Below are 25,614 nucleotides of genomic sequence, written 5' to 3'. Positions count from 1 at the left end.
CCCCATGTGCACAGTCACACACACACCTGTGTGCACACAGCACACAATCACTCCAGGGTCACGACCTCTGCCTCCAAGTCAGTCCAGTCTTAGCCCTGCTTGACTCCCAGTTCTCCCCACCACCAGGCCACTGTCCATGACACCACCTGCCCAGCCCAGTCCCTCCTGCAAGGAACGCCTGTCCCACCCATCCCTGAGCAAGTGGGCATGGCAGTCCACTGTCGTCCACTCTCCCGGTGAGCCATGCCTCGCCCAGCTCTACTGCCAGGGGTGGGCTGAGGGGTGGGCAGCAGGGGGCTGGGGCCCTCACAGCACTTACTGCGTGGACCCGCCGCAGCAGCCCCTGCGTCAAAATAGGAGAAGAGGGAGTCCAGCTCGTCGGGGCAGAAGAGGGAATCCCGGCGGAACCTCCGCTCCATGGCGCCTGAGCGAGGCAGGGAGCCGGTCACGTGGAGCGCCCCTGAGCCCTGCTTCCTGCCCCACCCCGCCCTCCCTGGGGTCTGGGGCTTGGAAGCTCATCCCTGCTGGAGCCCTCTCCCCACACCTGCCCAGGTGTGCGAGCTGAAGTGCAGCCTGCTGGCAGCCTGCCCACCTGAGCACAGAGCAGCCACGGAGGGCAGGACAGGCTCCATCCGGACCTTGCGACGGGTGTTAGGGGCACGGGGGGAGCTGTGGTGGCGCTGGCACTTCTGCGCCCGCCAGCGCCGCGGGGCCTCCCGGGTTGGTGCAGAGGGCAGCTTCCGCAGGAACTTCTTTTCCACGTACTTGTCCTTGATCCAGGTCTCCTTGTCCTGCCTGGACCAGGGGTGGACATGAGGCTGCACTCACAGGCTGGGGCTCCCCAGGTCTGTCCCTACTGCCCCCACCTCACCTGGGGCTGCTGGCCGAGGGCTTCCTGCTGCCCGGCCCCTCACACTGGGCCTCATAAATCTGGTTCACGGTGCTGTTCCCAAGCTCACACATCAGCTAGCAGGACACAGGGTATGCGGTCTCAGCCCCAGCTCTCACACCCCCAGCGTGCACACCCACTCCTGCCACCAACCCTCCCTCCCCAGCGCTGGCAGTTGCAATGGCCCCATACACACACCTTCAGCAGCTCTGGCTCCCACGAGTCCAGAGTCAGGGACCGCACCTTGGAGCAGTGGACACCCAGGCTCCTGGACAGTGGGGAGGCAGGGGTGAGTCAGGGCATGGCTCAGCCCCAGCGCCCCCGTCCGGCGTGCCCTGTGGGCCCACCTGTGGATGCCCGAGCACTCGATGCAGAGCAGCACGCCCAGGTTGATGCTGGCCCAGCGGGGGTCCAGCTGGCCGCAGTCGCCACACTGGCCATTGCCAGCCACGCTCTGCATGCGCTGCAGCACGCTCTCGCCCCTGACGCCGCGCTCCCGGGGGTCCGTGGTGGAGTCAATGCTGCTTGTGGACGGGGACGCTGTACGGTCCAGTCTCTGGGGATGGAGTGAGGGGCCACTCAGCCCTCCAGGAGCTCCAGCCTCAGTTTCCCCAGCAGGCCCTCTCTTCCTCCCCAGCCAGAGGTGCCAGCACAGGCTGGAGCCCCAGAAGCAAAGCACACACTCACAATGCACATACATGCTCGAATGCAAACACAATGCCCACGCTTGCATGCTCACACGCACACACACGCTCACATGCAGCCTGCAGGGGCCCTGTGCACACACGTGGCGGGTGCTGGAGGGCCACACCTCGCTGTAGCAGCTGTCCGGGCTCTCCCGGTAGGCGGAGGCGATGCTGGCTTGCACAGCTTGAACCCAGGCCTGCCGCAGCTTCTCTGAATCAGCCTGCAGCATGCAGCTCCTGGAGAAAGGGGACCATCAGGCTGGGCAGGCAGGGGCTCCCTCTCCAGCCCCGCCTGGGCTGGGCCTCCTCACTTGGTGGGTGACACGACCTCAAAGCAGAACCTCCGCTCGATGTCCTCACATGGCTTCACAGAGCACAAGCGGAGGTCGTCCACCACCACCGTCAGCACGTCCTGCAGGCAGCACACTGTGGCCTTTGCACTCAGCACCCGGCCCCGACCACCCAAGTATTGCTTCACCACAGAGACTCAAACTGTCTGAGACCCAAGTGCTCTCTGCCCCTGACCACTTAGGCTGTAGTGCCCAACAGTGTCCTCAGCCCTGTGCAAATCCCACTAACAAGCCCACCCAGGGCCCAGGTGGGGAGGGGCCCTGAGCGCACCTTCAGCTTCTTCTGATAGACCAGCTGGCTATTCTGGATGGAGAACCAGCGCCTGGGCAGATGGATGGGCCAGGAGGTCAGGCGGGGCCGCCCCTCCCCACCCCCCGTCTGCCCTACTGTCCCCCCCCCAGGGGAAGGCCCTCCCTCACCGGTTCCACGTCTTGAAGGCGTTGCTGGCCCTCTTGAAGAGGTAGCCCTCCATCACCACTCCGCTGGGCGCGTCCACATCAAATTCTGCTTTGGGCTCATCGTAGGAGAAGTCCTGGGGGTGGTCGGAGGCAGGCTCCAGTGAGTGCCCACCCTGGCAGTGAGGACACTGCGCCCTCCCAGGGTACCCCAGAGCCAAAGTGGAAGTGGGGCACTACTCTTTATAGCCACTTCCTGACCTGAGCAAGGCCCCAGCCCGAAAACCCCTGGGGGCAGATGACTTTCCTCACTGCTGGGTCCCTAGAGCCCCAGCCCCCACCCCAGCCTTGTAGGCACAGCAAGCTCTGGGATCAGGAAGGAAGCTGCCTCCCCCATCCAGAGCCCCCCATTCATGTCGCCAGCTGGGCCTGCTCTGCCGGCCTGACAGAGCTCCATTCACGCGGGTTGGGGAGACACTGAGTGTTGTCCTGTGTGTCCGGCGGTGGGAGAGCAGGCCCAGCCACCTGCTCCCCTGGCTGAGAGGGGGCAGGAAGGGACAGCTGCTGCTGCTCCCACGGGGGATACGTCCTGGCTCAGCCTGTGTCCTTGCTGGTGCCAGCCGCCGCTTACAGCGAAGTGCCCACAGGTGCCTGGGGAGCTCTGAGGCCGCTGGGAGGTGTCCTTGGTGCTGAAGTGCCGCAGGGCGGGGAGAGGGCAGAGGCCCCGCCTGCCTGGTCCTTCCCTCCCCTCCTCCCTCCCCCCCAGGGTGGACGCCCACTCACCTGCAGCAGCGTCTGCAGGGTGGACCGAGCAGAAGGGGGTGGGAGGAGAGAGAGCGCCGTGAGTGACAGCTCCGCCTCCCTCCGCCCCCTCCCCCAGGCTCTCAGTGGTCCTGAAATAGCAGCTCCCTCCTGCAGCCCACCCCCGCCCTGGGCAGCGTGGGGGCAACCGCCTGGCAGGTGAGCAAAGAGGCCCCAGAAGGAGCCAGCAACTGAGGCCCCAGAGGCTACCAGTGGGCTTGAAGGAAGGGGATCCCGGGTCCCAGCTCCAGCCCCAGCACCTGTGTGCGGAAGGGACTACGAGCCCTTTGCCCACCCAGCCCTGGCCTCTAAGTGACAGCAAGGCTGCCTCTCCTGCTCCATGTGTCGAAGCCCCTAAGGACAGCGACCCCTGCACAGTGGGCAGTGCTGGGGGAAAGGACGGAGCACGTGTATGTGTCAGTGGGCCTCCCAGGTCAGTGGCAGGGAGAGGAATGGAGGTGGTAGCCTCTTGGGGTCTCCCCCATGAAAGGAAGTTGGGGCCGCAGGACCTCACCCGCTGCTGGATGGCAGCGTGCCTGTGCTCCATCTCCCGCTTCTCCACTGCTGAGTCGATCACCAGCTGGTCCAGCTGTGGGAGCATCAGGGAGGTAAAGGGACCCTGAGACCCTGGCCCACGAGCCACCCTTCCCGGCAGGCTCACCTCTGCTGCCAGCTTCTTCATGTAGGGGTCCAGCTGGTGCAGCAGGCTGTAGCCTTGCTGGAAGAAGCTGTACTGGGCGTGCATGAAGGACAGCATCTGCAGGTGGGCACAGGTGAGCCGGGGAGCCTAGACCAGTGCCCCAGGCCTAGCACACCTGCTGCACACACGTGTGCTCAAGGGCAGCCCCGCCCACCCTCACCAGGCACTCACAGAATCCAAGATCTCAAACTTCTTTTTGGCCTGGAGAACGTTGATCTGCCAGGAGAGGGGTGAGCAGATGAAGGGTGTCAGGGCCCAGGGAGCCTATGGTATCTTGCCACAGAATGCACTCGCGCTGCTTGGGGTTCCCTGAGACCCTCGGCTCATCTTCAGCGCCCTGCACTTGTGCCAACTCCCTCCTCCCACAGTCCTGGACGTTGGGTCCCTCCCATGGGCAAAGCCAGGAATTCTCACCCCTGCTCCAATCCTTCTATCCTCCCTCAGCAAGGTCTTCCAGGCCTCCATCCCTGCAGCCTGTAGCCCACGCTGGTCCTATCCCCACCTCTGGGCCTTTGCCTGCCCCCACTATGTCTCTTCCCAAGACCTGACAAGGCAGGTTTTCTGGAGCCAGAGGGGCCCCTGAGGACGCCAGCTGTCTGTCGTCAGGAACACCTCCCGCCCACTCCGGGACCCGCCCACCCCGGGACCCGCCCACCCCGGGGCACGCCCACCCCAGGGCACGCCCGCTCCAGGACCCGCCCCGTCGGTACCCAGTGGCCTACCTGCAGCACGTAGTCCAGCGCCAGGTGACGGAAGCACTTGCGGGTCAGGGTCAGGGCACCTGTGGCGTCCTCCACCTCGTGGGGCCGGTGCCGCGGAGCCTGGGCATTCCTTACCAGGGCCAGCTCCAAGTCCTCCCGCACTTTGTCAAACTGCTTCTTGGTCTCCTTGAACTTCCGCACATCCCTGGGGGTGGCCGGTGGCAGGTCAGGGGGTCCAGACAGGGTGACTTGGAGTCTCCCTCCCTCCCCCGACTCTCACGCTCCTGGGTAGGGCCTCCCGTCCAGGCCTCCCTGCCTGACTCCCCTGTATCCGATGGCCTGGCTCTGCCGTCCCCGTCCAGGCCCCAGGGCAACCTTGCCCTTCACCACCTCACTCCCAGTGTTGGTCCAGCCTGGGGTGATGCCCAGCTTCATCCCAGACTCCAGACTCAAGTACTCAACTTCACCGCGACCTTTCCACTCAGAGGTCCCCGAGGCACCCCAAGGGCACACACAGGTGCAGAGCTGAGACCCCCGCCCAGCCCTCACCTCCTCCCACCTACCCTGAGTCCTCCCAGGGCCTCGCCCTCACTCCTCGCCTGTGGCCATCTCAACTGCCCTCAGTGTTCCCTGACCCTGCCCTGCATCCTACCCCAGCCCTGTGCCACCTCCAAGCCTTTGCCCGTGCTGAGCCGGGGGCCTCAGGGAACCACAAGCAGAGCCTTGAGACCTTGGGCCAGGGTCGTCCTCAGCAGACCCGAAGACCCCACAAGTCTAGGAGAGCTGCGTCTGCTCCCCACTCCAGCAGAAGTGGCACCATTAATCCCTCCCGGGCTGGGAAAGGCCAGGCCTCCAGGGCTCTGAGGTCCTCGGGGCCACTCACTCTTTGACGAAGTTGTGGAGCTGCTGCCGCACGGACCTCTGGGCCTGGTCAAATAGGATCTGGGGCCGAGGGAGAATGGGGGGTTACAGGTCTGTCCCCACATGACCCCATAGGCCAGGCCCCTGTCCCCCACCAGGTAAGAACCTGGAAAAGCCCCTCCAGCTCTGCCCGTCCCCAGCTGGTCATCCCCACAGAGCCGCCTCACAGAGTCCAGGGGAGTGGGTGTGGCCCCCAGGCCTGGGCTGGCGCCCAGAGGCGACAGCTGTGACCACCTGCCCATCTCCCCTCCTGGCTCTGCGACAGACTAGAGGCCAAAGCTATGCCAGATGGCTCCTCCTACAGTCCTATCCCACACTGGCCCGGACAGGACAGGCACACACAGGGCACCTGGTGACACCCAGTGCCTTCTGGCCCTGCGAGGCCACCTTGAGGATGACCAGCCCTGCAGTAGGAAGGGTCAGGCCCAAGCTGTAGCTCCTGAGGGACCTGGCCTGGGGAGTGGGAGGTTGAGGTGGTTGTCGGGAACTGGAGGTGGTTGTCGGGAACTGGAGGGCTCCCCATAGCACTGGTTGGACCCAGAATCAGACCCCCACATGGGGGGAGGGCTGGACCCTATCTGGAAGCAGACAGACAGGGCAGGATGAGCGGTTCTGAGCTGGTTTATTTCGGAACTTCCCCTGCAGGGTGTGGGGCCCTTGTTTAGTCTGGGACTCTAGTTCCCAGGCCACGTCCCACCACCCACGTGTGCCCTGGGCCCTGTTCCATGTAATCCAGACCCATCCTGGGTAGCAGTGAGGTCGGGAGTCGCCCAGGAGCCGTGGGGTCAGCTTGGGGGATGCGTCTGGAGACCGCTGCCTGCTTAGGGTGCCCTGGATGGATCTCCAAGTCCTCTCCCACCCTGAGACCCCAGTGCCCTCAGCCCTCCGCACTGTCGGCCCTCACTGGGGACACAGCAGAGCACCTCATGATGTCCCCCCACCCTGCAGACTGGAGGAGCTAAAACGTGGCCTGCCCCACCAGCCAGCTCAGCTTCCTCGGAGCCAGCCTGGTGAGCTGTCCAGGCTGGGAGGGGCCTGCGGGGAGCAGTGGGGGCAGCCTGGGGTGGGATCCTGGGTTGGGGAAGCAGAGGACAGGCCCTCACACACCCCCACCGGCCAGGGCTCACCATGTGGTAGTTGACCATCTCCTGCAGGCTGTCTCCAAACCTCTGTAGACATTCCTGAGGGAGCAGGGTAGAAAGGATCCCTCACTCAGATGGCCAGCACCTCCCCAGCCACAAGCCACAGAGCCACCCTTGCTCCCAGGCCTTAGGCACCCGTGTCTGCCCCTGACTAGAGTTCAGAGGTCAGCTGCCCCCTCACCGAGATGACAGGGTCACCCTGGCATTGCTGAGACAGGTCTCGGACGCCGCTCACGAAAAGCCTGTTCGTTGTGACGTAGACCTTGCCAGCCTCGATCATTCCGCTGCACAGCTTGACCAGCTGCGGACAGGATGAAGGGGTAACACTCACATGGCCTGCCGGTGCCAGCCCTCACCACAGCCCGGGGGCTGGGGTGGCCAGAATGCAGCTCAGGGCCCATCAGTACCCAGGACAAGCTGCCCTGAGCAGCCCGAGGCTAGGGAGGGACCACCCCTGCACACCTTCCATCCCAAGCCCGCTGGGTGCTAGGAGGACAGCATGCTGCCACCTGGGCCTCAGCTCCAGAGCAGGAGACGGGAGTGGCACCGGGAAGCCCAAGCAGAGAACCCAGGGCTGGGTGGGCATGTGGTCCTGGCCAGTGAGGGGCCTCAGGGATGCTGTTCCGCCTCCCCCGCTGCCTCCACCTTCTGCCCCCAGCCCAGTGACTCAGAGGCACAGCCCCCATCAGCTGTCCCCCACTCCAAAGACTCAGCTACAGGGAACTCACCAAGGCCCATCCCCACCTGAGGGGAGACCCGAGACAGACCCATGTGCACCTGGGTCAGGCAGGGGAGGCAGAGCTGGGGAGAGTGGGGGACACAGACACACCTTGTGTGCACACACAGGTGGCTGGGAACAGGGCAGAGCTGCACGCACCCCAACCCTCACCTTGTCCAGTTTGGCCTCTATCTCCACCACATCTGTCTCCACCTCATCGATGGTCGCCCTGCAACAGGGATCAGGCAAAGCAGCTGGGGGTCAGCCTGCAGCCAGCACCAGGCCACAGTCTTCACCTCCCTGAGGGGAGGCCCACCTGCTGCCCATTCCCCTCAGAAGTGGAGACTGGGAGAGGGGGCCGCAGCCCTGGGAGGAGGAAGCAGCACAGGGACCCAGGTCCAGTTAGCTCCGCAGCCTCCCAGCGCCCACCACAGCCCCAGGCAGGAAGAGGCCCAGTTAGCCTGGACGCCCCATCTGGGGCCTGGCTGCTGTGGCCCTGGGTAGGGGAGGTCAGACGAGCCCCTGAGGACAGAGACAGGAGCTGGAGCCCCAGGGCAGGTGCACACGCTTATGGAGACAGGCCACCCTCCTGCCCAGCCCCCACCTCTCTTCAGGGCCAAGAGCTGACCCCAGACCCCACTGGTCCCCCAACCTCAGCCTGGCGCCTGTGGCCCATGGAGCAAACTTGTGTCAGCTGGAGTCCCAAGCACAGGGTCGCTGCTGTCTCTGATCCCCACGCCCCCACACACGAGACCAGGGCTCCCCCAGCCTCAAAACACAGAATGGCACAGTCTGCCAGAGAGAGGAGGTGGGTCAGACTTAGGAGGAGCCCACTCCCCTGGGCAGCCTGACAATGGGCTGTGTTGGGAAGGGGAGAGTTAACGCATGACATCACCAGAGAAGGCTGAGGCAGATGGATCAGGCACGTGACACCCCCCTGCTCCGGGAACAGGAAATAGGGAAACTGGGCCAGGACCTGGTGCCCACCCCCAACCCACTCAGCTGGTGAGCTGGGCCCATCTGGTCTCCTGGGGACAAGGGACAACAGGAATGGGGTTTAGGCCAGGGGTGAGCTGCAGGCAGCCAGGGACAGGTCTTGGGCGGGGTCAGGTCGAGGTAGGCCAGCAGGGGGAGGGGCATGTTCCCGGGTTTCCCAGGCCTGGGGGGTGGGGCCTCGTCTCTCACGTGGGGTGCAGCCCAGCTAGATCCCCACTAGGAGTTGCGGGGGGGCGCCAGGCTGCCACCTAGTCAGGTCCCCACCAGCCACGGTCTGGACAGGGGCTTCTCTGGGCAGCCCCCACCACTTCCCCAGGGGCTCCAGGGACGTCTGCTTAGACTGGAGGTGCCCGGCAACCCACCCCAAACTGCCTGAAGATGTGACCTTAGGTATGGCTGACTGAGGAGGCTGGGGCGGCAAGGATCTTGACCACTGCTGTAGCCTCTCCCCTCCCGCTCAGAGGGTCTCAGGGGAGGGAAGGACCACCCACCCAGGAGAGGGCTCTATAGAGGGGGACAAGTCCTGAAGTCCCGGCTACCCCAAGTGCCCTGGGCAGTTATATGGAGAGCTGCCACCCTTGTGCCTGGGTGTCTGGTCCCTGGAAAGCGGTAAGGGGGTCGGCACCAGGAGCCAGTATGCCAGCTCTCCCATCCCCAGCCCCCAGGAACCCAGGCCTCTTGTCCTGCCTTCCCTCCAGGATTTCCTCAGCAGTTAGGAGGATGGGGAGGAGGGAGAGGCCAGCTACCCCCACCCAAAGCCATGACTCAGCGCCTGAGGCCCCACCCAGGGGAGGGGGCACCAAGAACAAGGGGTAGGCGGAGGCCCCAAGCCTGTCTGGAAGAATCTGGACACCCCCACCCCCAGCTACATGCTCTCCCCAGACCAAGAACACACAGGCAGGGTCCCCCTTCCCAGGGCCGGGACCACTTGGCCCTGCATCTGTGTTGCTGACCACATCCTCCTGGCCTGCCCCACCCTGCCCCGCCCCAGGCCTGGCTGCCAGGAAGCCCAGTTACATCGTCCCGCTGCACCTGAGGGTGAACGGACTGGGGAAGCTCAGCGAGGCCTCAAAACCCGCCATGAAATCTCAACCCTGAGTGCAGCTTCTGTGGCCCAGGGTCTGGGTGAATCCACTCAGCCCCTCCCCTGGCTGGGCTGGCACTTCACAGGGCAGCCCCTCCCTGTCAGAGGAAGCAAGGAAAAGCCACCGCACCCACTGGGGGAGTAGGCCGGTGGGAGGGAAGGCCTAGAAGTGAATGGGGCCCCAGCACCCCCAGTCTGACCAGGCAAGGAAGGCCTGCATCCCTCCTGCAAGGGGAGGAGGAGCATGAGGCTTCTGAGTGAGAAGTGAGGGCAGGACTAGGGGGCCTCAGCGGTGACCAAGCTCCCTGCTGAGGCCCTGGCCACACCTCACCCCCTGCCTGGGTCCTGTAGGGCAGTGGGCAGGGGTGGGGTCCCAGCACCCCACGGGTGTCTGAGTTGCTCACACCCCCTCCCTCAATCAATGAGCAACAGGATGGGAGAACAGAGGATCGTCCCCGCACCCTCCTGCCCAGGGCCTGGGGCCACTCTTGGACCAACCAGGCCCCTCAGCCCCAGCTCCCCCAGACCTTTGCTGCTCACTCCCTTGTGAAGCAGTTGTGCAAGGGGCTGGCTCCAGGGAGCTGGGGGGGAGGGGCAGAGCACCAGTACACCCACACACAGGCCCTCTGCTGGTACAGCCCAGAGACCCAGCACGCACACGCATGACCAAGCACACCTGTGCACAGAGGCACAGCACACATGCTCTTGTGCAATCAAGTGTGCATGCATGCGGTGGCACGGTGCACATACACACAGGTGTGCAGAGACGTGTGCCCAGTGCTGGATATGCACAAAGTAACATGCATGCTTAGTGTCAACACTCACATGAGCATGAGTACAGTATGTACAGTATATGTATGGTTCACACCGAGAAGTGACCTAGGCACACGCGTGATGCACCTGTCACTGGTCTACACACATTCATCAAGCATGCCAGCACAAGGGTGCAGCTCACCCACACACTCACACCCAGGGTCTGGCCCCCAGGGAGGGTGCCAGTGAACAGCTCACTGTGCGCCTGGCACACAGAAGGAGCTCCGCTAAGGCCGCTGTGCACACAGTGTAAGCCGTGGTGCCCGCCTGCACTCCCAGGAAGGACCGAACACAGACCCAGGGCCAACCACAGCCCAGAACCTCCCACCAGACCTCGCAGCCAGTCTGCTCAGCCCAGCCCCCAATCCTCCAGGCTCCTAGGTCACCCCTGCCAAGCAGCCAGCCCCAGGCCCTACACGTGGCTCCAGCTGCCTGTCCCCCATGCACTGCTTTGGGCACACCGACCAAGACAGACTCCAGGGACAGACACCCCACGCTCCCAGACAACCCTGGCTGGGGCGGGACTTGCAGGGCGGGGAAGGGTCTCAGCCCTGTACAGGTGACTAGAACGAAGGTGCAGACACAAAGCGGGGATGGACACTCCCACAGAGAGGTGGCCGTGCCGGCGACAGCCCCGCCCCCGCGCGCGCGCCCTCCGCTCGAGGTGACCAGCACAAGGGGCATCTTTTGTTCCGGCCCCTCGGCCAGGGATCTGCGGGTTTTGTCCCATGCCGGCTCCTCCAGCTCCCGACACCGGCTTCCGCGCGGAGCACAAAGGCGGCACCGACGCCCCTGACCCGCGCCCCTCCCCCGGCCGCCCGGGTGCCCCGAGGGGGCGGCGACCCTGGCGACCACAAAGGGCGCGCCCCGCGAACGCACCTGAACCGCGGCGAGTCCTTGATGCATTCCTCGAACTCCACGGTCATGGCTGCGGTGGCGCGCGGCGCTCACTGGCACGAGGACCGCGGCGTCCCGAGCGGCATCCTCGGCCGGCCCGGCCCGCTCGTCCGCCCGCCCGCCCGCGCCGCGCCGCGCCGCGCTCCGAGCCCGCCCGCCTCGGAATGAGGCCGCCGCGCAGCTGCCCCGCCCCGCCTGTCACCGCCGGGGAGCGTCGCTAAAGTCCGCGGCCCGCACTCGCCGTGCGCTGTCACAGCCAGGGAGCGTCGCCAAATGCTCCTCCTTGCGGCCACAGGCACTCCTCTCCGGACCCGGCGCCCCGACGTCCCGCCCACCTTCGTTCCGGGGCAACTCAGGCTAGGAAAAGTAGGGCCTAGCAACAGTGAGGCTTCGGCAGCCGTCGCCGGGGCCGCGGGGCGCGGGGAGGGCGCGGGCCCCACCGTTGCGCAACTCCGGGCGTTTGCAAAACCCGCTTGGCCGGCACGCGGGGGACGGACACGCTCCGCGAGAATGGGGGACAGTGAGTAGTTGGGTAGGCTGAATGCACGTACGCGGGGGTGTGCGGGTCAGCGGGTGGCTGTGACAGCCTCTCCCGAGACACCGCTGCACGAGTCGGGCCCACGCGCTCTGCAGCGCGCCCACACTTTGCATCCGCTCCCTAAGTCTGACCCCGCCTCCACTCCCCCGCCCTCTGCAGCCAAGGGGCGGGTGTGCCCGGCTGACGGGGCGGGGCGAATGTAAAGGCGCAGGCGCAGGCACAACCGGGGCGCCGGGTGTGTGGCCAGATTGCGTGCGCACGCGCGCATGGCCCACGTGCGGCCCTCGACTGCGCCGGGTCCGGGTCCGGCTCCGCCTCCACCCGGCGCCTCTCCGTCCGGTCCCGCCCCACCATGGGCTCGGGTTCGGCTGCGGGCACCGTGCGGGCACGCTACCTCGTGTATTTCCAGTATTTGGGCACAGACTTTAAGTACGTCCTCCGGACTTCCCTCCGTGCCCTAGACCCCCACGTGCAACCCGGCGCCTCGGGAAGCACCGGAGCTTGGCACCGAGGGCAGCGGGTGACCTGGCGCTCGAGGGGAGGGCGAGAGTTATATTTAGGATCCGCACCTCCGGCCTTGGGCTCCGGCACCGGGCAAGAAATGGCCGAGTTGGCCGCCTAGAGCGGGACCCGGGCGGGAAGGTCTCCGCCCGCTGACCTGCGTCCACCTGTGCCCACAGCGGTGTCGCGGCCGTCAGGGGCGCCCAGCGCGCCGTCGGGGTCCAGAACTACCTGGAGGTGAGCTCCGTTGGTCTGTCGCCCGGATGGAGGAGGACGATCCCGGGGAGGGGCAGATGGGAGCCCAGCGCCTCTGGAAGCACAGGGAGCGGTCCTTCGCGACTCTGGTCCTTGCCCTGAGTTCCCGCCCCGCCGCCGGCGGCTGTCCCCGCAGGAGGCCGCAGAGGGCCTCAAATCGGTCGCGCCGGTAAAGTTCGTCATCTCCAGCCGCACGGATGCTGGGGTCCACGCCCTGAGCAACGCTGCGCATCTGGACGTCCAGCGCCGCTCAGGCCAGCCGCCCTTCTCACCTGAGGTCCTGACCCAGGCCCTCAACACCCACCTGAAGCACCCCGCCATCAGGTGCGCACCACTCTGCGCTCCCTCGTGTACGCGGGTAGAGGCGGGGGTCAGAAAGGACTGCGTCTGGACAGAACTTCCTGGGTAATGGCACACGTGTGGGCCGTCCTCCCTCTGGTGTGCCTGACCTTACTCCCACAGGGTCCTGCAGGCCTTCCGTGTGCACAGCGACTTCCATGCCCGCTACGCAGCCACATCCAGGACCTACCTGTACCGCATGGCCACCGGCTGCCCCCGGCCTGACCAGCTGTCTGTGTTTGAACGAAACCGATGCTGGGCCCTGCGGGCAGAGTGAGTGTGGGTGCGAGAGTGAGTGGGATGGGGTGCCAGGCCCACCGGCTGGCCACTTCCTCCTGCCCATTCACCTGGCTCCCTGCAGTTATTTGGATGTGGCCGCCATGCAGGAGGCCGCCCAACACCTCCTGGGGACTCATGACTTCAGCGCCTTCCAATCGGCCGGCAGCCCATCTACTAGCTCAGTGCGCACATTGCGCAGAGCCGCAGTGTCCCCTGACCCAGCCAGCCCCTTTGTCCTCCCTCAGGAGAGCAGGTGAGGGCAGACTGCATGCTGGCCTGTTGGGTGGGGGGAGGGGGCTGGACTTAGCTGCAGCACCTTCCCTGGCGAGGACAGAGCAGAGGCAGGACATGGCTGGACTGGGGGCTCCCTATGTACCTGCTGGGGACATGCTGGGCAATTCGATGGTGCCCATGAACCTGCAGCTGTGCCCTCCCCCCAGCCTGAGGCTGGGGACAGGGCAGAGAATGCCCCCTTTGTCCCAGGGCTCATTGCCTATTGGATGGATCTTGGCAGCAGCTGTAAAGGTTTCGCTGGGGGAGAAGCACCAGGCCAGTGGTTCTGGTCCAGCCTGACGGGGCTGGTTCCCCTACCCCTACCCAGCACTGTTTCAGCACTGGCAGATGCTGACTTCTAGAACCTTCCCAGTTTGAAGCACTTAAGGGAGAATGGGCTTCTACACGGTTAGCCTTGGACTCATGCCAAAGAACCCCCTGCGAGAAGCTTGGCAGATGAGCTGGCTGTGTGCCCCTCCTTCAGCTGCCCCAGAACCGGGACCAGGACTTAGCACCTTGCCAGAGGGCCCTGCACCCACAGCAAGGCCCCAGAAGGTTCTGCTGCCCTCCCACTCACAGCCGTGTCCCTCGTACCAGTTTCCCTTACGGGTGGGTGGTCAGTGGAGGCCCCTGGAGTGGAAGAGAGGGTGGGCACCAGCCTTTCGTGGTTCCCTGTGCTGCCTAGTCTGCTTCCCATGCCTGGGGCCAAACTGGGCTGGGACATCACAGGCACTTGTGTCCCCAGAAGGTTGCGGTTCTGGACTTTGGAGTTTGAGAGCCAGTCCTTTCTGTACAGACAGGTACAGTCTGTCCTGGGGCCACCCTGGGGCTGGGGATGGGGCTTGGGCCACTGTGGCAGACTCGCCCTTGGGTCACAGGTGCGGAGGATGACAGCGATCCTGGTGGCTGTGGGGCTGGGGGCTTTGACCCCCAATGAGGTGAAGGTGATTCTGGAGAGCCGGAACCCCCTGGGCAAGCACCAGACACGTGTGGCCCCAGCCCATGGCTTGTTCCTGAAGTCGGTGCTATACGGGGGCCTCAGGGACCTTGGTAAGAGCAGGTGGCCTGGGGAGGTCCCTGCTTATACCCCACTGATTGGCCCTCTCCGTAGCCTGGGACCTTGCTGGAGGAGGAGTTCTTGGTGGCAGTGCCATCACAGCCCTCATGTCGTTCTAACAGTCGGGAATCCATCCTGTGCTCAGCAGGAAAGCCAGGGGCCAGAGGGCAGGGAGGCCCCAGGTCAGCCAGAAGACCTCAGGCGGGAGACCAGCGACCCAAAGGCAGGTGGCCTGGAGTGAGGTACAGATACTCCCCCAGGTGCCACAGCCCCTCCTGACTTAGCCCTGTGGGCAAGTTCTCAATGGGGGAGGGAAGCTGAGAGGGGGGAGCTTCAGGGACTGAGGAGGGCCTCCCCAGCCCCTGCTGAGAACCCCCTGCCCCCAAGTTGACCTAGGATCTGTCTACAGGTCCTGCCTCCAGCAGCCCCAGAACTTCTGTCCTCAAGTGCTCCGTGGGGCCCATAGCACTGAAACTACAGATGACCCCCCACATGCCCAGCTAAGGTCAGGGCAGCCAGGCTCACTAGACTGGGCCACAGCAGGCCTCCTGCCTCCCCAAGTCTCTGCTGCCCTGGGTGCTCCAGGTGGGCTGCCCCAAGGGTGTGTACAGATCAGGTGTGAACACCTAGAAGGGAATATATACGAGCAGCACTCCTTTCTCTTTGTCCTGGAAATTAATACACCGGGCCCAGAAATAGAAATAAAAAGTGAAGAGGTCTCCAGGGCTGTTTATTTCTTCAGCTAAAAACCGCCACTCGGGGAGACATGTGTCACTATGGTCTTGTCCCCATGGATGAAGGCTGTGGCCAGCCGTGGGCTCCACATCCACAGGGGAAATCCAGGGCACAGACATGGTCCTAGAGCGGAAGCCCAAGTCCCTCCACTTGGGCAAAGGGCAGGGCGGACTCCTGGCGGTCAGCTGCCTCCGCTGGGGACCTGGGGCACACCCTTCTTGAGCAGGGCGGTGAGGTAGCTCCCCAGCTCTTCGTCCTGCAGTGGGAACCGAGGGGCTGTCGTCCGATCCTCCCCACCCCACCCAGATGGCCCAGGGTGATGGGGTGACCCCACCTGTCCTGACCCCCTGCCAGGCGCAGGCCCTCCTGGGTCCTGCCACATACCTGGTAGGTCCAGGAGACCAGCAGCACCTTGGTGCTGGGGTCCTCTGAGTGGGCCGCAGCCTGGATGAGGATGGACTCCACGGTCACGGAGCCATCCGGAAGGTGCTGCACGCAGTGGTCCTTCAGGACGCTGCAGGGAGGCATGGTGAGACCCCGTCCCTGCCTACTCACGCCCCGCCCCCCAGAGCCAGAAGGGGCGGTGCCAGTGCCCACCTCTTCAGGTGGCTGTAAACACGCATGGCAGTCTCCTGCTCCTTGCGCGTGTCGTGCAGGTGCACGCGGCAGGTGAAGCGCAGCTGGTGCTCAGCCAGGCCCAGCTCCTTGAGGGCCTGCTCTGAGGATACCAGCCGGAAGTTCTGTGGGGCAGGAGCAGGTCAGGGAGAGCAGGAGCCCCTGCCGCCCACTCCTCAGAGATCACCCCCCATGCACTCACACTGTCCTTCATGATCAGGGTGCCATGTAGGAGCCGGGGCTTCTTGGCGTCAGGGAGCAGCCCTGCAGAAAAGGGGGCAGGAATCAGAGCCGTCGGCAGTTAGCCTGCCCTGCCCAGCCCCTCCCCACGTGCCCACCTCCCTCGTACCCTGTACCATCTCCCGCTTCAGCAGCCCCAGCGAGATGCCCACCGGGATGCAGGGACTCGTGGGCAGTGTCACCGTCTCGCCATTGGCCGGCATGTAGCACGTGACTCCTGGGCCAGGGAGCAGGGATGGCCTCAGTAGGTGGCCCTGCCCACCCTGCCCTCCGCCCGGCCCCGCCCAGTGCCCCGCAGGCGCCTACGGAACTCCTGCTCTATCTTCTGCTTCAGAAACTCCATCTTCTTGGCTTCCCCGTGCACCAGCAGCACGCTCTCAGGCTCCGCCTGGCGCACCAGCTGCATGATGCCCTTGGCGTCTGCATGAGCGCTGAATGACATGTACTCCACCTGCATCTTGACCTCCAGCTGCAGGTCACAGCACACAAGGCCATCACCACCCAGCCCGGAGGGTCCAAGGAGCGCTGGGGGCGGAAGAGGGGGGAAACTCACCAGCTGCCGCCCCTCCATCTCCAGCTTGCGCTGCCCACTGAGGATCTTGTGGCCCACCGTGCCCTGCACGCAGTAGCCGGGCATAATGACCTTCAGGGGGCAGAGGGGCGGAACTGCTGGCACCTGCATGGCCTCAGGGCTTTATCTCAGGACATCCTCACCCCACCTCTCTGCCCCTCAATCTGAACGCTTACCAGCCCCGCTACAGATCTGGGCGGGCTCGGGGGCCTGCCCACGCCTGACCGCTGTAACCGCTACTCAGGGCGTGGGGGCCTTCCTGCTTGGGTGGGACACTGGCCCCTGGATACCAAGTCCCCAGACAGCGACACTGTCACCAAACCAGGGGGAACCTCTGCTCCCCCACCTCTGCGCAACCTCACAGGCCCTTCAGGGAGCCACCAGGGGGCCCAGACCCTCACCATGTTCTTCTCATTCCCTGCCCACTTCCGGAAGATCTGCAGGGATTGGCCAGCATGCAGCATGCCCGGCGTAGCGAACACGACCTGCGGGGTGGTCATGGGAGCAGTCGGGTAGCGCACGCCACGTCTGCCCATGAACTCGGCCAGGCCTTACCCTCTGACCGCTTGCCCACAGCACGGGTGTGCCCCTCCCCCGGGAGACCCGCCGGCAGGGACCCAGGCTCGCCCTGGCCGGGGCCTCACCATTGGACCCGGGTTGTCGGCAAACGCTCGGTCGAAGGCCTTGATGTGCTTGAACTCGAACATGTTCCTCTGGACGAAGGTCTTGCGGATCTTTTGGTTGGTCCAGGTGATGAAGAGCTTGTAGTAGTGGTTGGCCTTCTCCGTCAGGCCCGTGGAAAAGTAGATGGGGGCCTTCAGGTTCATACGCTCCCTGTGGGCGGCCTACGTCACCTGCCTGCGCAGGCGTCGGGTGGGGGGAACAGAGCGCTCCGCGGTCCCCACCCACTGTGCTTCTCCAGTGTGGAGGCTCCCACGGGAGGCGAGTGCCCACCAGGCTCCCGCGGCGCCCATATGGGCGTCCTGACCACGAATGCGCCTGACAGCCACCAGTGCTGCGTTGGTTTCTGCAGCCTGTGCTCTCCCTGGAGCAAGGCGGAGACCCATCGGGCTGGACAAGGGAGGACGTCGTGGCCCACTCCCAGGCACAGGCACCCCGCTCCCCACCGCCCACGCAGCCAGGGCGCCCGCGAGCCCCCGCCTGTACCTACCAGAAGGTCTCCAGCAGGATGCAGAGCTCCTGAGCGCGGCCCAGTGCAAACACTGGGATCAGCACCTGCGGGGAAGGCGGGGGCGCTTGCGTGGGAGCCCCTGGCCACTGCCCACCCAGGTCGAGCCCACGTGAGAGCGCAGTAGTGGAGAGCTGCTCCCTGTGGCCACCTTCTCAGGCTCTGCTAGCAGGTCTGATGGCCTGGGGCTGCATCCACGGAGGCCCCACCCTCATCTGCCCCCCCATCCCTGCCCCAGCCACAGTCTATCCACCGTGACCCCACAGGACGTTCTGGCCAGCTCTTCATTGGGATCGGACACATGAGACAGACAAGTGCCCCTCAGAGGGTCAGGGGAGCTTTTCTTCCCAACGCTGAGCAAACCCCGCTCCGGTGCCCAGCCCGCCTGCCCAGGGCCAGGTACCTTCCCACCGCGCTCCACGGTCTCATGCACCTTCTTCAGGAAGTCTCGCTCCCGGCAGCGCTTGGAGTCGCGAATGGTCGTGGCGTATGTGGATTCTGTGATGAGCAGGTTGGGGCGGCATTTGTCGATCCAGGCAGCTCTACAACAGAGGGGCACAGCCCAAGGTGGACAGTCCACATGGCCACAGGCTGGGGGCAACAAACTGGCCCCCGGCCACGGACACGCCCAAGGCCCTCCGGCTGGCAGCCACCATCTCTGCAAGGCCCAGGCAGTGGGATGTCACGGGCAGTACTAAGGCAGTGACAGAAAAAACAGACTCTGCCTCGCATGGGGGACACATGGGGACACTGGTGTGCTGACTGCTCAAGCACCCAGCATATCCTCGAAGGTCAGTGCACTCCGACGGGATTGGGGGCGCTCCACGGACTGAAACAAACACACCAGCCGACTTACCCCAGGTGCCGGTCCGGGGTCATGTTATAATCGCCCTGGCAGAGAAAGCAGCATTCGGAACGGTGCCTCCTGCCCTGCCCAGGAAGCCCGTCCTGTGCCCCATGCATTTGCACTCACCGTGTAGACCACAGACTCTGCGCCCACCCTGATCTGGAACATAGCGGCCCCCAGCACATGGCCTGCGTAGTAAGCCTTGATCTCCAGCTCGTCGTCCACCTGTGGAGGACAGGGCTGTACTGGGCTGTGCGGGCTGCGCTGGGCTGGCGGCCAGCGGGGGCACATAGGGCTGGGAGGCGGCGGGCACAAGGACATGATGTCGTTTGGAGCCTTTCATTTCTTCCTGTTTTTCCACGCACAACATCAGCTTTCAATCAAAAGTGACCGAACTCAAAAGACGAAAGAAGAGGGTCAACACAAGCCACCCTGGGGAGGCAGATGCAAGGGCCCTGCAGTTCCAGACGCAGACTTTAAAGGGACTGTGATTAATGCAGTCAAAGAGATCAAAGACAGGAGTAGTGTGTTGGCAAAAACCCAGAAACTATAATAAACCAAATTAAGAATTCAGTGGATGAATTTAACAGCACACTATACCTAACCAAAAAGCATGAACGAACTGAAACACACACAATGAAATTGCCAGCATGAAGCCCAGAAAGCAAAGGAGGGCGGAGCCTGGAGTGAGACCAAACACTCGGCCCCCCAGGCCCAAGTTGGAGGAGAAAACAGGTGACGCAGCCCTGGGAGAACTTGAAGACAACAGTGGGATCCAGAGGCCCCACCGGAGCAGGGAGGAGAAAACACGGGGTCCACCGAGTATGCCCGCCAAAATCCAGGGAAAAGAACAGAATCCAACAAGCAGCCCAAGAGAAGGATTCTCTTCCAAACCGCAGTGGGAGGATATTCACAAAGTATTGAGAGAAAGTAATTGCCACCCAAGAATTTTGAGCCTGGAGAAGTCCTTCCAGAATGAGGGCGCAGGAAGCCACCTGCAGACGGTGAGGAGGAAGGTGGCCGTCCACCTGCTCCAGGTCACGCCGGTGTTCTTCAGGCAAAAGGTGAGTTACCCCAAAGAAGACATGAGCAGCAAGAAGGGGTAACAGATGACACCCAGCAGGCCTGAGCATCGGGCAGGGCTCGCACACACAGCGGGGGTTAAAATACACACAGCAGCGTGTGACACGGGAGGGCGGACACACAGCCAACATTGAGACCTCTGCGCCATCAGGAAACAGACAGGCGCCTTAGATTTCTGTCGTCAGGGATGCATTTTGTAATCTCTACTACTAAGTAACTCTAAAAGACTATCTAATTACCAACCCAATAAAAGGAGAAATAAAGAGTTTAAAAAAACCAATCCACAAAAGGCAACAAAGGACAGGCCAGAGAAAGGACACAGATGGTGGGAGAGTCCAGGTACAGCGAAGCCTGAAGCTCTTACTAGACGTGGACTCTACAGGGTAGGTTATCAGGCTGGATTAAAAAAAAAACAAAAAAACACGCTACCTAAAAAAGCCACACTCAAAATACACAAAGACAAAAAGGTTGAAATTAAAAAAACAAGGTGTACTATATAAACATTAACCAAAGGTGGGGGAGGTGGGAATGGTGTAACCAGATTACCAGAAAAATGACTATAAGGCAAAAAGATAAATATACATACTTCACATTGACACAAGGTCCAACCAGGAAAAAATGAGCCAAAATGTGTAAGCGCCCGGTGACAAGCAAACCTCGAGACAGACGCACAAGCTGGAACTTTATGAACTGTGGTATCAGCGCCTCGGGGGGCCCTTGGTTCCCTAACCCGCACACAGTGCTGACTGACGTGAGGCCAAGTGCACTGGACGCCCGTGGGGCTCGCCCATCTCACCGCCCAGTCTCCGCCTCCCCCGCCGGCCGGCACGCCCGCAGCCCCGCCGTGCTCATGGCACAAGTGTGCCATCGGCCGGTCCTCTCCGCCACCTGCACGTACCCAGGCACAAAGCTGGGAGAGCAGCAGAGGCACCCCACCCCACACCCCGCGCACGTGCGGAATCTGGGCCGAGACCACGGCCGCCCAGTGGCCCAGTCTGACCTGGACGGTCTGGTGGAGGTGCACGGCCACCACCTTCTTCATGCAGTCCTTGATCATCTGGGAGGTGAAGAAGTTGGCCTCGCCCTTCTTGTCCACGGCCACCTTCCGATAGTCCTCCAGCAGGATGGGGCAGATGGCCTGGGTGGGGTGCGTCATGTAGATGGGCCCGTCGTAGCCCACCATCTCGCTGAAGTAGGGCAGTGCCCCGCAGTGGTCCAGGTGGAAGTGGCTGTGGGTGCAGTGCGGTCAGCCCCACCCTCCACAACCACTGCACACAGCGGGGCTCCTCATTCACTCGTTCATTCATTCACTCAGAGTGCCTACTGTGCGTGAGGCACTGTCCTAAGGACGGGAGAGTGAGGCGTGAGCACAGACAAAAGCTGCTGTCTTCCTGGACCTTCCAGTCTAGATACGTAGTTTTAGCGTATCTAGCAAATAGTTAAAATGTTTGCCAGAAGGTGACACGTTCCATGAAGAAAGAGGAGCTAAGGGGACAGTGTACCAGGAGTCGCCACCTTTGGTGGGTGGCACAGGTACTGACGGCCAGAGCTGGGATGAGCCTGGAATGACCCTGGGGCAGAGGGAACGGCAGTGCTGTGTCCAGCCACAGACGAAGCAGGCGTGTGGGAGGAGTGCTAATCCAAGAAGGGACTGAAACCTCAGGAGCCTCCGAGTAGCTGAGGACAGCTATCCAAGACGGGGCACCTCTGGCTGCAGTGAGGGCAGACCAGCAGGGGCTCTGTGGTCATCCGGGCCACGCGGTGAAGGTCAGGGTTGTGGAGGGTCTGGACCCTGGCAAGGTTTGTGGACTATCTGGGGGGAGCGTGAGGGTGAGAGGAGGGGAGGCCCCGAGGTGGGGGCAGGAGGGCCACGGGGCCTGTGACAATCAATGATGGGGCGGAAATGGTGGTACGAGCACTGCTGCCAATCGCTGCTGAGTGAGAGCAGGCCCGAGGAGTGGCCTGGGCTCGATGAGTGAAATGCCACCTGTGACTGTGGGGGCCGCCTCCCCGCCACGGACCAGCTGCCCTGACACAGCCTCATTTCCCTAGGGCACCTGGGCTCTTGTCCACGACCCTCGGGGCCACCGCCAACAGGCACGCACAGCACTGCCCCCCCCCACAGAGCTGACTGCAGCCCGCCAAGGAGCAGCCGTGAACAAGTATGACCATACAAGACGATGCCGCCACGGGGGCCAGCGTCCAGTGGGGAGGGCCAGCCCTGGGGATAAGCCTTGAAGGCAACTTCAGCCAGAGCCCGGGCCCACCACACCCACAGCCTGCGGCAGCACAGGCCCAAAGCGGCTTCCCAGGGCTCCTGGGGGCCCTCGAGGCGGGGAACCTGTGAGCCCACACAGCACGGCACGGCCACCAGCAGCCGCAGGGGCCCACCTGATGATCACGCAGTCCAGGAAGTCGGTCAGCCGGCCGTTGCGGGTGATGTAAGAGAAGTCAGGAAAGCGCCTCTGAGGAGCCGAGAGCAAGCATCAGAACGCAGCAGGCTGCCCGGGTCTCCAGGGAGCAGCTGGACACGGCACGCCCACTCCGGCGGGCTGTTCTCAGCCTCCGAGAGTAGACGGAACCTGTGACCCAGACAGAAGCCCAACCTGGGGTGCACCAAGCCCACCTACCAACCCTGCAGTAGCCCAAGAACCCCCTCGGTGTACAGACTGCGCAGGGCACCCCACCTGTCACGTGATGGTGGGGGAGCTAGCCAGCAATGCAGTGACAGACTCATCTGTCCCCACTCCTACCCAGGAGCCTAGACTGTCTCCAATCCACGGGTCAGAGCCTGACACTCTGAGCCCTGGGGTCCTGGGGACAGGCCCTCCCCAGCCCCGCAGGTGTCTCTGGGAACTCACATCATCGTTGAAGCCCATGTGCATTCCGCAGTCCAGCATGACATTCTTGCCCGCAATGGAGACCAGGATGCAGCTTCGGCCCACATCCTGGCCAGCCCCTGCAGGGAGTGCAGGCTGCGGTGCCGCCAAACCCTCCCCCACCACCACTGCCATCTATCTGTCCCTCCTGTCCCTGCAGAGCCCTCAGTGGGCTGCTGGTGCATGCCACACGAGGCGGGAACACTACCACTTCCACAGATGGGCGGAGAATGTGCAGAGAGGGGACGAAGTGCCAAGTCCTCCAAGTGAGTTCTAGCCTGAGTGGCCTCCACTACGTCTCCAGCCTCAGGCCCGGCCTCTGCCACCCAGGGTCAGATGGAAGAAGCCCTGCACCCCTCAAGGTCGCAGCCCACCCACTGTGACCCACCTGCACCCTCAGAGGCCAGTGGCTGAGTAGCAGGGCACTTTCTGGCCAACTCAAATGGCCATCCATCGTCTCCTCTGGGGCCTGGGGGCCCAGAAGGAAATGGACACAACCTCACAAGGCCTGATGACAGCGGACAATCTGCTTTCCATCTTGAACACTGTAAGCCTCCCTCTGCCAGCCCCCTGACCCTCTATCAGCACCCACACACCAGGGTGGCCAGGCCACGGCCCAGACCAGGATGCAGGCTGGTCCTCAAGAAGCTTGTCGCCCATGACAGTAGCATGATACCAGCCAAGAGCTCTGCCCGCGTGCCTCAGGCAGCCCAGCCATAGGTGGTGGCCTTGAGATCTCCTATAAGGCCACTCCTGTCCCCACCAGGACCAGTCTCCCCAAGGGCCGGGTCTTAGCCATCTGCTCCCTGCTGGACCTCCAGTCCTGGAGCCATGCCAGCTCAAGGCCCTCCAGACGTCGGTGGGAGAGAGACAAGCCACCCTTCTTTACAGATGAGGATGTGAAGCCACTGAAATCGTGGGCCAAACCCCCCAGAGGAGCACAGGGCTCCTAGGCATGAGGCCAGGGATGGCCTTCCGGGTTCCAACTCTTAGGCACTGCCCATCTGCCCACAGCAGAACTCATGACGCTCCCAGGGAGCACAGACAGTGGCCTGAGCTGGGCAGTAGATGTGGGGAAGTCCAGGAAGGGGCAGGACTCAGGAGAACGCGAAGGAAACACCCTGTCCGCAGGGAGCTCATGTTTCAGGCAAGCACATGGATAACACAGCGAGTGCATCAGATGGACATCAGCGCCGTGGAGGTAAGGCAGGAAGGGAAAGGGACACAGAAACTTCAAGAACCACGATAGGCTTCACTTGTAAGCAGGGTGAACAGAGACAGCCAGAAAAGGGGCAGGTGTACCAATGCCCTGTGGCCCAGGTAAGCTGGGAGCCTGCATGGCCGAAACTGGTGAGGGAAGCCAGTGGAGCAGCAGCAGGTCTGCTTTCATGGTGCTGAGACGAGGGACCCTGGGGGGCACACCCCAGTGCACACTGGGTAACGGAAGCAGCAAAAAGATAGGACTGTTCAAGGAGAATGAGTGGTGAGAAAAGGAGCCCAATGGGAATGGGGCTGGAAGGAGGATCCTGCAGGCCCCTGGGGAGGAGCCAGGAGCAGGGAGGGCGTGGAGCCACAGCAGCCAGCGCAGACCCTGTGCCAACAGCCACGAGAGGCCGTTGGGGTGACAACGTGGGATGTCTGCTGGCCAAGGGCAGGGGCGTTCGCTTGGTTGTCAAGAACTCAGTGTCCACCCTGGGGGCTAAGCGGGCTATTCTGATCAGGAGCTCGCACCCTGAGAAATGACGTGGAGGTGCATGGGACATCTGTACCGGAAGATGCTCCTGACACAGCCCAGTACAGGAGGCCGGTTCTGGGACAGTTCAGGGGATGTATGCAGGAAAGACGCCCAGAGAAATCTGGAGGGCTGGCCACCAAAATGACAGCCGCAGTTGTTTCTGGGACCCTGGATCATGAGTGATCTTTCCTCCTTTGCACTGTTTTTGACTGTTCAGGCTTTTTAAAATGCACATTTATATCTTTTGCAAAAAGCAAAGCTATTTTTTTTAAGGTTGCAGAGGTCAGGTAAAAGCAGGGCTGAACTGAGGGTGGACCGCCAACTTGGGTAACCGGGAGTAGGGTTTCCAGGCGGGAATTGCCGCCCGTTCTCGTGAATGTCTTCGCTTTCCCGTTCCTGAATCCCCAGAAAAGTTGGTCGGGAAATTGGGAAAATCGGCTCCTTGAACACAGTAATACTCACAATGGGAAATAAACGTACTACTCACAATATATCTTAGACATTTTTCCTATTGATCGCTAGGGCTTCCGGGCGGGAATTCCTGCCCGGAATTTTCCATTCTAGGAGAATTTTTTTGCTTTTCCATTCCCGAATCCGGAGAAAAGTTGGTCGGGAAATCGGGAAAATCGGCTCCCTGAACTCAGGCGGTTGGTAGTATCAGCCATCACTTTGTGGAAACGATTCATCGTGGAGAACAGAAAACAGTTTATGTCTCGGGATTCGGGAACTCCCGGGAAAGTGAAAAAAGTTCCCGAGAATGGGCGGGAATTCCGGCCCCGAAACTCTCACCCGGCCGCTGCAGGCAACTGGGCACGAGAGAGATGGACGTGAAAGGAAAGTGAGGGACGGGGAGCAGAAGCAGAGAGGAAAGGCTACGCGAAGCATCCGGCTACGTGCACAGGGAGGTAAACTGGAGACGGCCGCTCAGCGCCGCTTCAGGCGGTCTCGTCCTCATTTCAACTGTTAGGAAAACTGGTGACACAGCAGAGTCGTGGGCCAGGACGCGACCCCAAAGCCATCCCGCGAGCTTGTCTCCACACAGGGCCTGAGCTGCGAGGAGCAGTGGCCCGAGGCCTCCGTGACCACAGCCGGCCCTCTGCGCGGCCCGGACACGTCCCCAGACCACCGCCAACGCTGCCCCCACGAGGCGCCGGTCTAGCGCCCCTCACTCACCCAGGGGCGTGACCCTGATCTCGGGCATCCTGCCCAGGCGCGCTCCCAGGCGCAGGGGCCTCTGCGCTCACCGAGCCGCCGCGCCCACTGCGTGCAGACAACAGCCGGGACCTCGGGAACCGCTCAGCACCAGAAGCGGACATGCGGCGACGCACTGCGCAGGCGCAGCCCCAGTGGGGCCGCTTCCGGTGCGTCGGCCGGATACGCGGGC

General features: G+C 63.1%; 3 protein-coding genes across 18 annotated transcripts in view; 1 reads left to right on the top strand and 2 right to left on the bottom strand.

Annotated features, from left to right (window-relative positions):
* The window catches only part of ACAP3 (ArfGAP with coiled-coil, ankyrin repeat and PH domains 3), a 14,453-nt gene extending 3,195 nt beyond the window's left edge, over positions 1–11,258 (bottom strand). The window contains 24 exon segments of the mRNA XM_081055363.1: positions 320–424; positions 593–795; positions 872–966; positions 1,088–1,157; positions 1,237–1,445; positions 1,701–1,812; positions 1,887–1,987; positions 2,197–2,248; positions 2,346–2,475; positions 2,478–2,644; positions 2,646–2,755; positions 2,757–2,903; positions 2,906–3,031; positions 3,034–3,069; positions 3,072–3,116; positions 3,637–3,711; positions 3,784–3,879; positions 3,994–4,038; positions 4,545–4,728; positions 5,407–5,465; positions 6,572–6,625; positions 6,768–6,887; positions 7,476–7,533; positions 11,077–11,258. Of these exon segments, the coding sequence (XP_080911489.1) occupies positions 320–424; positions 593–795; positions 872–966; positions 1,088–1,157; positions 1,237–1,445; positions 1,701–1,812; positions 1,887–1,987; positions 2,197–2,248; positions 2,346–2,475; positions 2,478–2,644; positions 2,646–2,755; positions 2,757–2,903; positions 2,906–3,031; positions 3,034–3,069; positions 3,072–3,116; positions 3,637–3,711; positions 3,784–3,879; positions 3,994–4,038; positions 4,545–4,728; positions 5,407–5,465; positions 6,572–6,625; positions 6,768–6,887; positions 7,476–7,533; positions 11,077–11,123 (2,446 nt within the window). The 5' untranslated portion in view covers positions 11,124–11,258.
* PUSL1 (pseudouridine synthase like 1) lies at positions 11,248–15,082 on the top strand (the record flags this gene model as incomplete). Of its 13 annotated transcripts, none has more annotated exons than XM_081055380.1 (9): positions 11,877–12,061; positions 12,313–12,370; positions 12,525–12,712; positions 12,851–13,000; positions 13,089–13,259; positions 14,025–14,079; positions 14,158–14,329; positions 14,459–14,559; positions 14,746–15,057. In XM_081055380.1, exons 1-9 carry the CDS (start codon positions 11,985–11,987, stop codon positions 14,800–14,802), a joined length of 1,029 nt encoding a protein of 342 aa, XP_080911506.1. In that variant the 5' UTR covers positions 11,877–11,984. The 13 variants fall into 13 exon arrangements, with proteins under 13 accessions (XP_080911499.1, XP_080911506.1, XP_080911495.1 ...); XM_081055369.1 differs by having other exon boundaries at positions 14,459–14,578; positions 14,746–15,054; XM_081055375.1 differs by having other exon boundaries at positions 14,158–14,559; positions 14,746–15,055.
* Positions 15,033–25,584, bottom strand: INTS11 (integrator complex subunit 11). Of its 4 annotated transcripts, none has more exons than XM_081055364.1 (17): positions 25,404–25,584; positions 22,478–22,575; positions 22,008–22,081; positions 20,617–20,845; positions 18,660–18,758; positions 18,543–18,577; positions 18,090–18,228; positions 17,669–17,733; positions 17,142–17,331; positions 16,899–16,982; positions 16,480–16,569; positions 16,233–16,395; positions 16,036–16,143; positions 15,889–15,950; positions 15,669–15,811; positions 15,456–15,585; positions 15,033–15,327 (listed from the first exon to the last, which is right to left on the bottom strand). In XM_081055364.1, the coding sequence occupies exons 1-17, from the start codon at positions 25,429–25,431 to the stop codon at positions 15,253–15,255; spliced, it is 1,812 nt and encodes a 603-aa protein (XP_080911490.1). In that variant the 5' UTR covers positions 25,432–25,584; the 3' UTR covers positions 15,033–15,252. The 4 variants fall into 4 exon arrangements, with proteins under 4 accessions (XP_080911490.1, XP_080911491.1, XP_080911492.1 ...); XM_081055365.1 differs by having other exon boundaries at positions 18,120–18,228; XM_081055366.1 differs by lacking the exon at positions 16,036–16,143.
* Between the last annotated feature and the right edge of the window lie 30 nt (positions 25,585–25,614).

Source organism: Rhinolophus hipposideros, assembly GCF_964194185.1.
Source record: "Rhinolophus hipposideros genome assembly, chromosome: 8".
NCBI classification, from domain to species: domain Eukaryota; kingdom Metazoa; phylum Chordata; class Mammalia; order Chiroptera; family Rhinolophidae; genus Rhinolophus; species Rhinolophus hipposideros.
The sequence above is the reverse complement of the archived record's forward strand: the minus strand, read 5'-3'. Positions and strand labels throughout refer to the sequence as shown.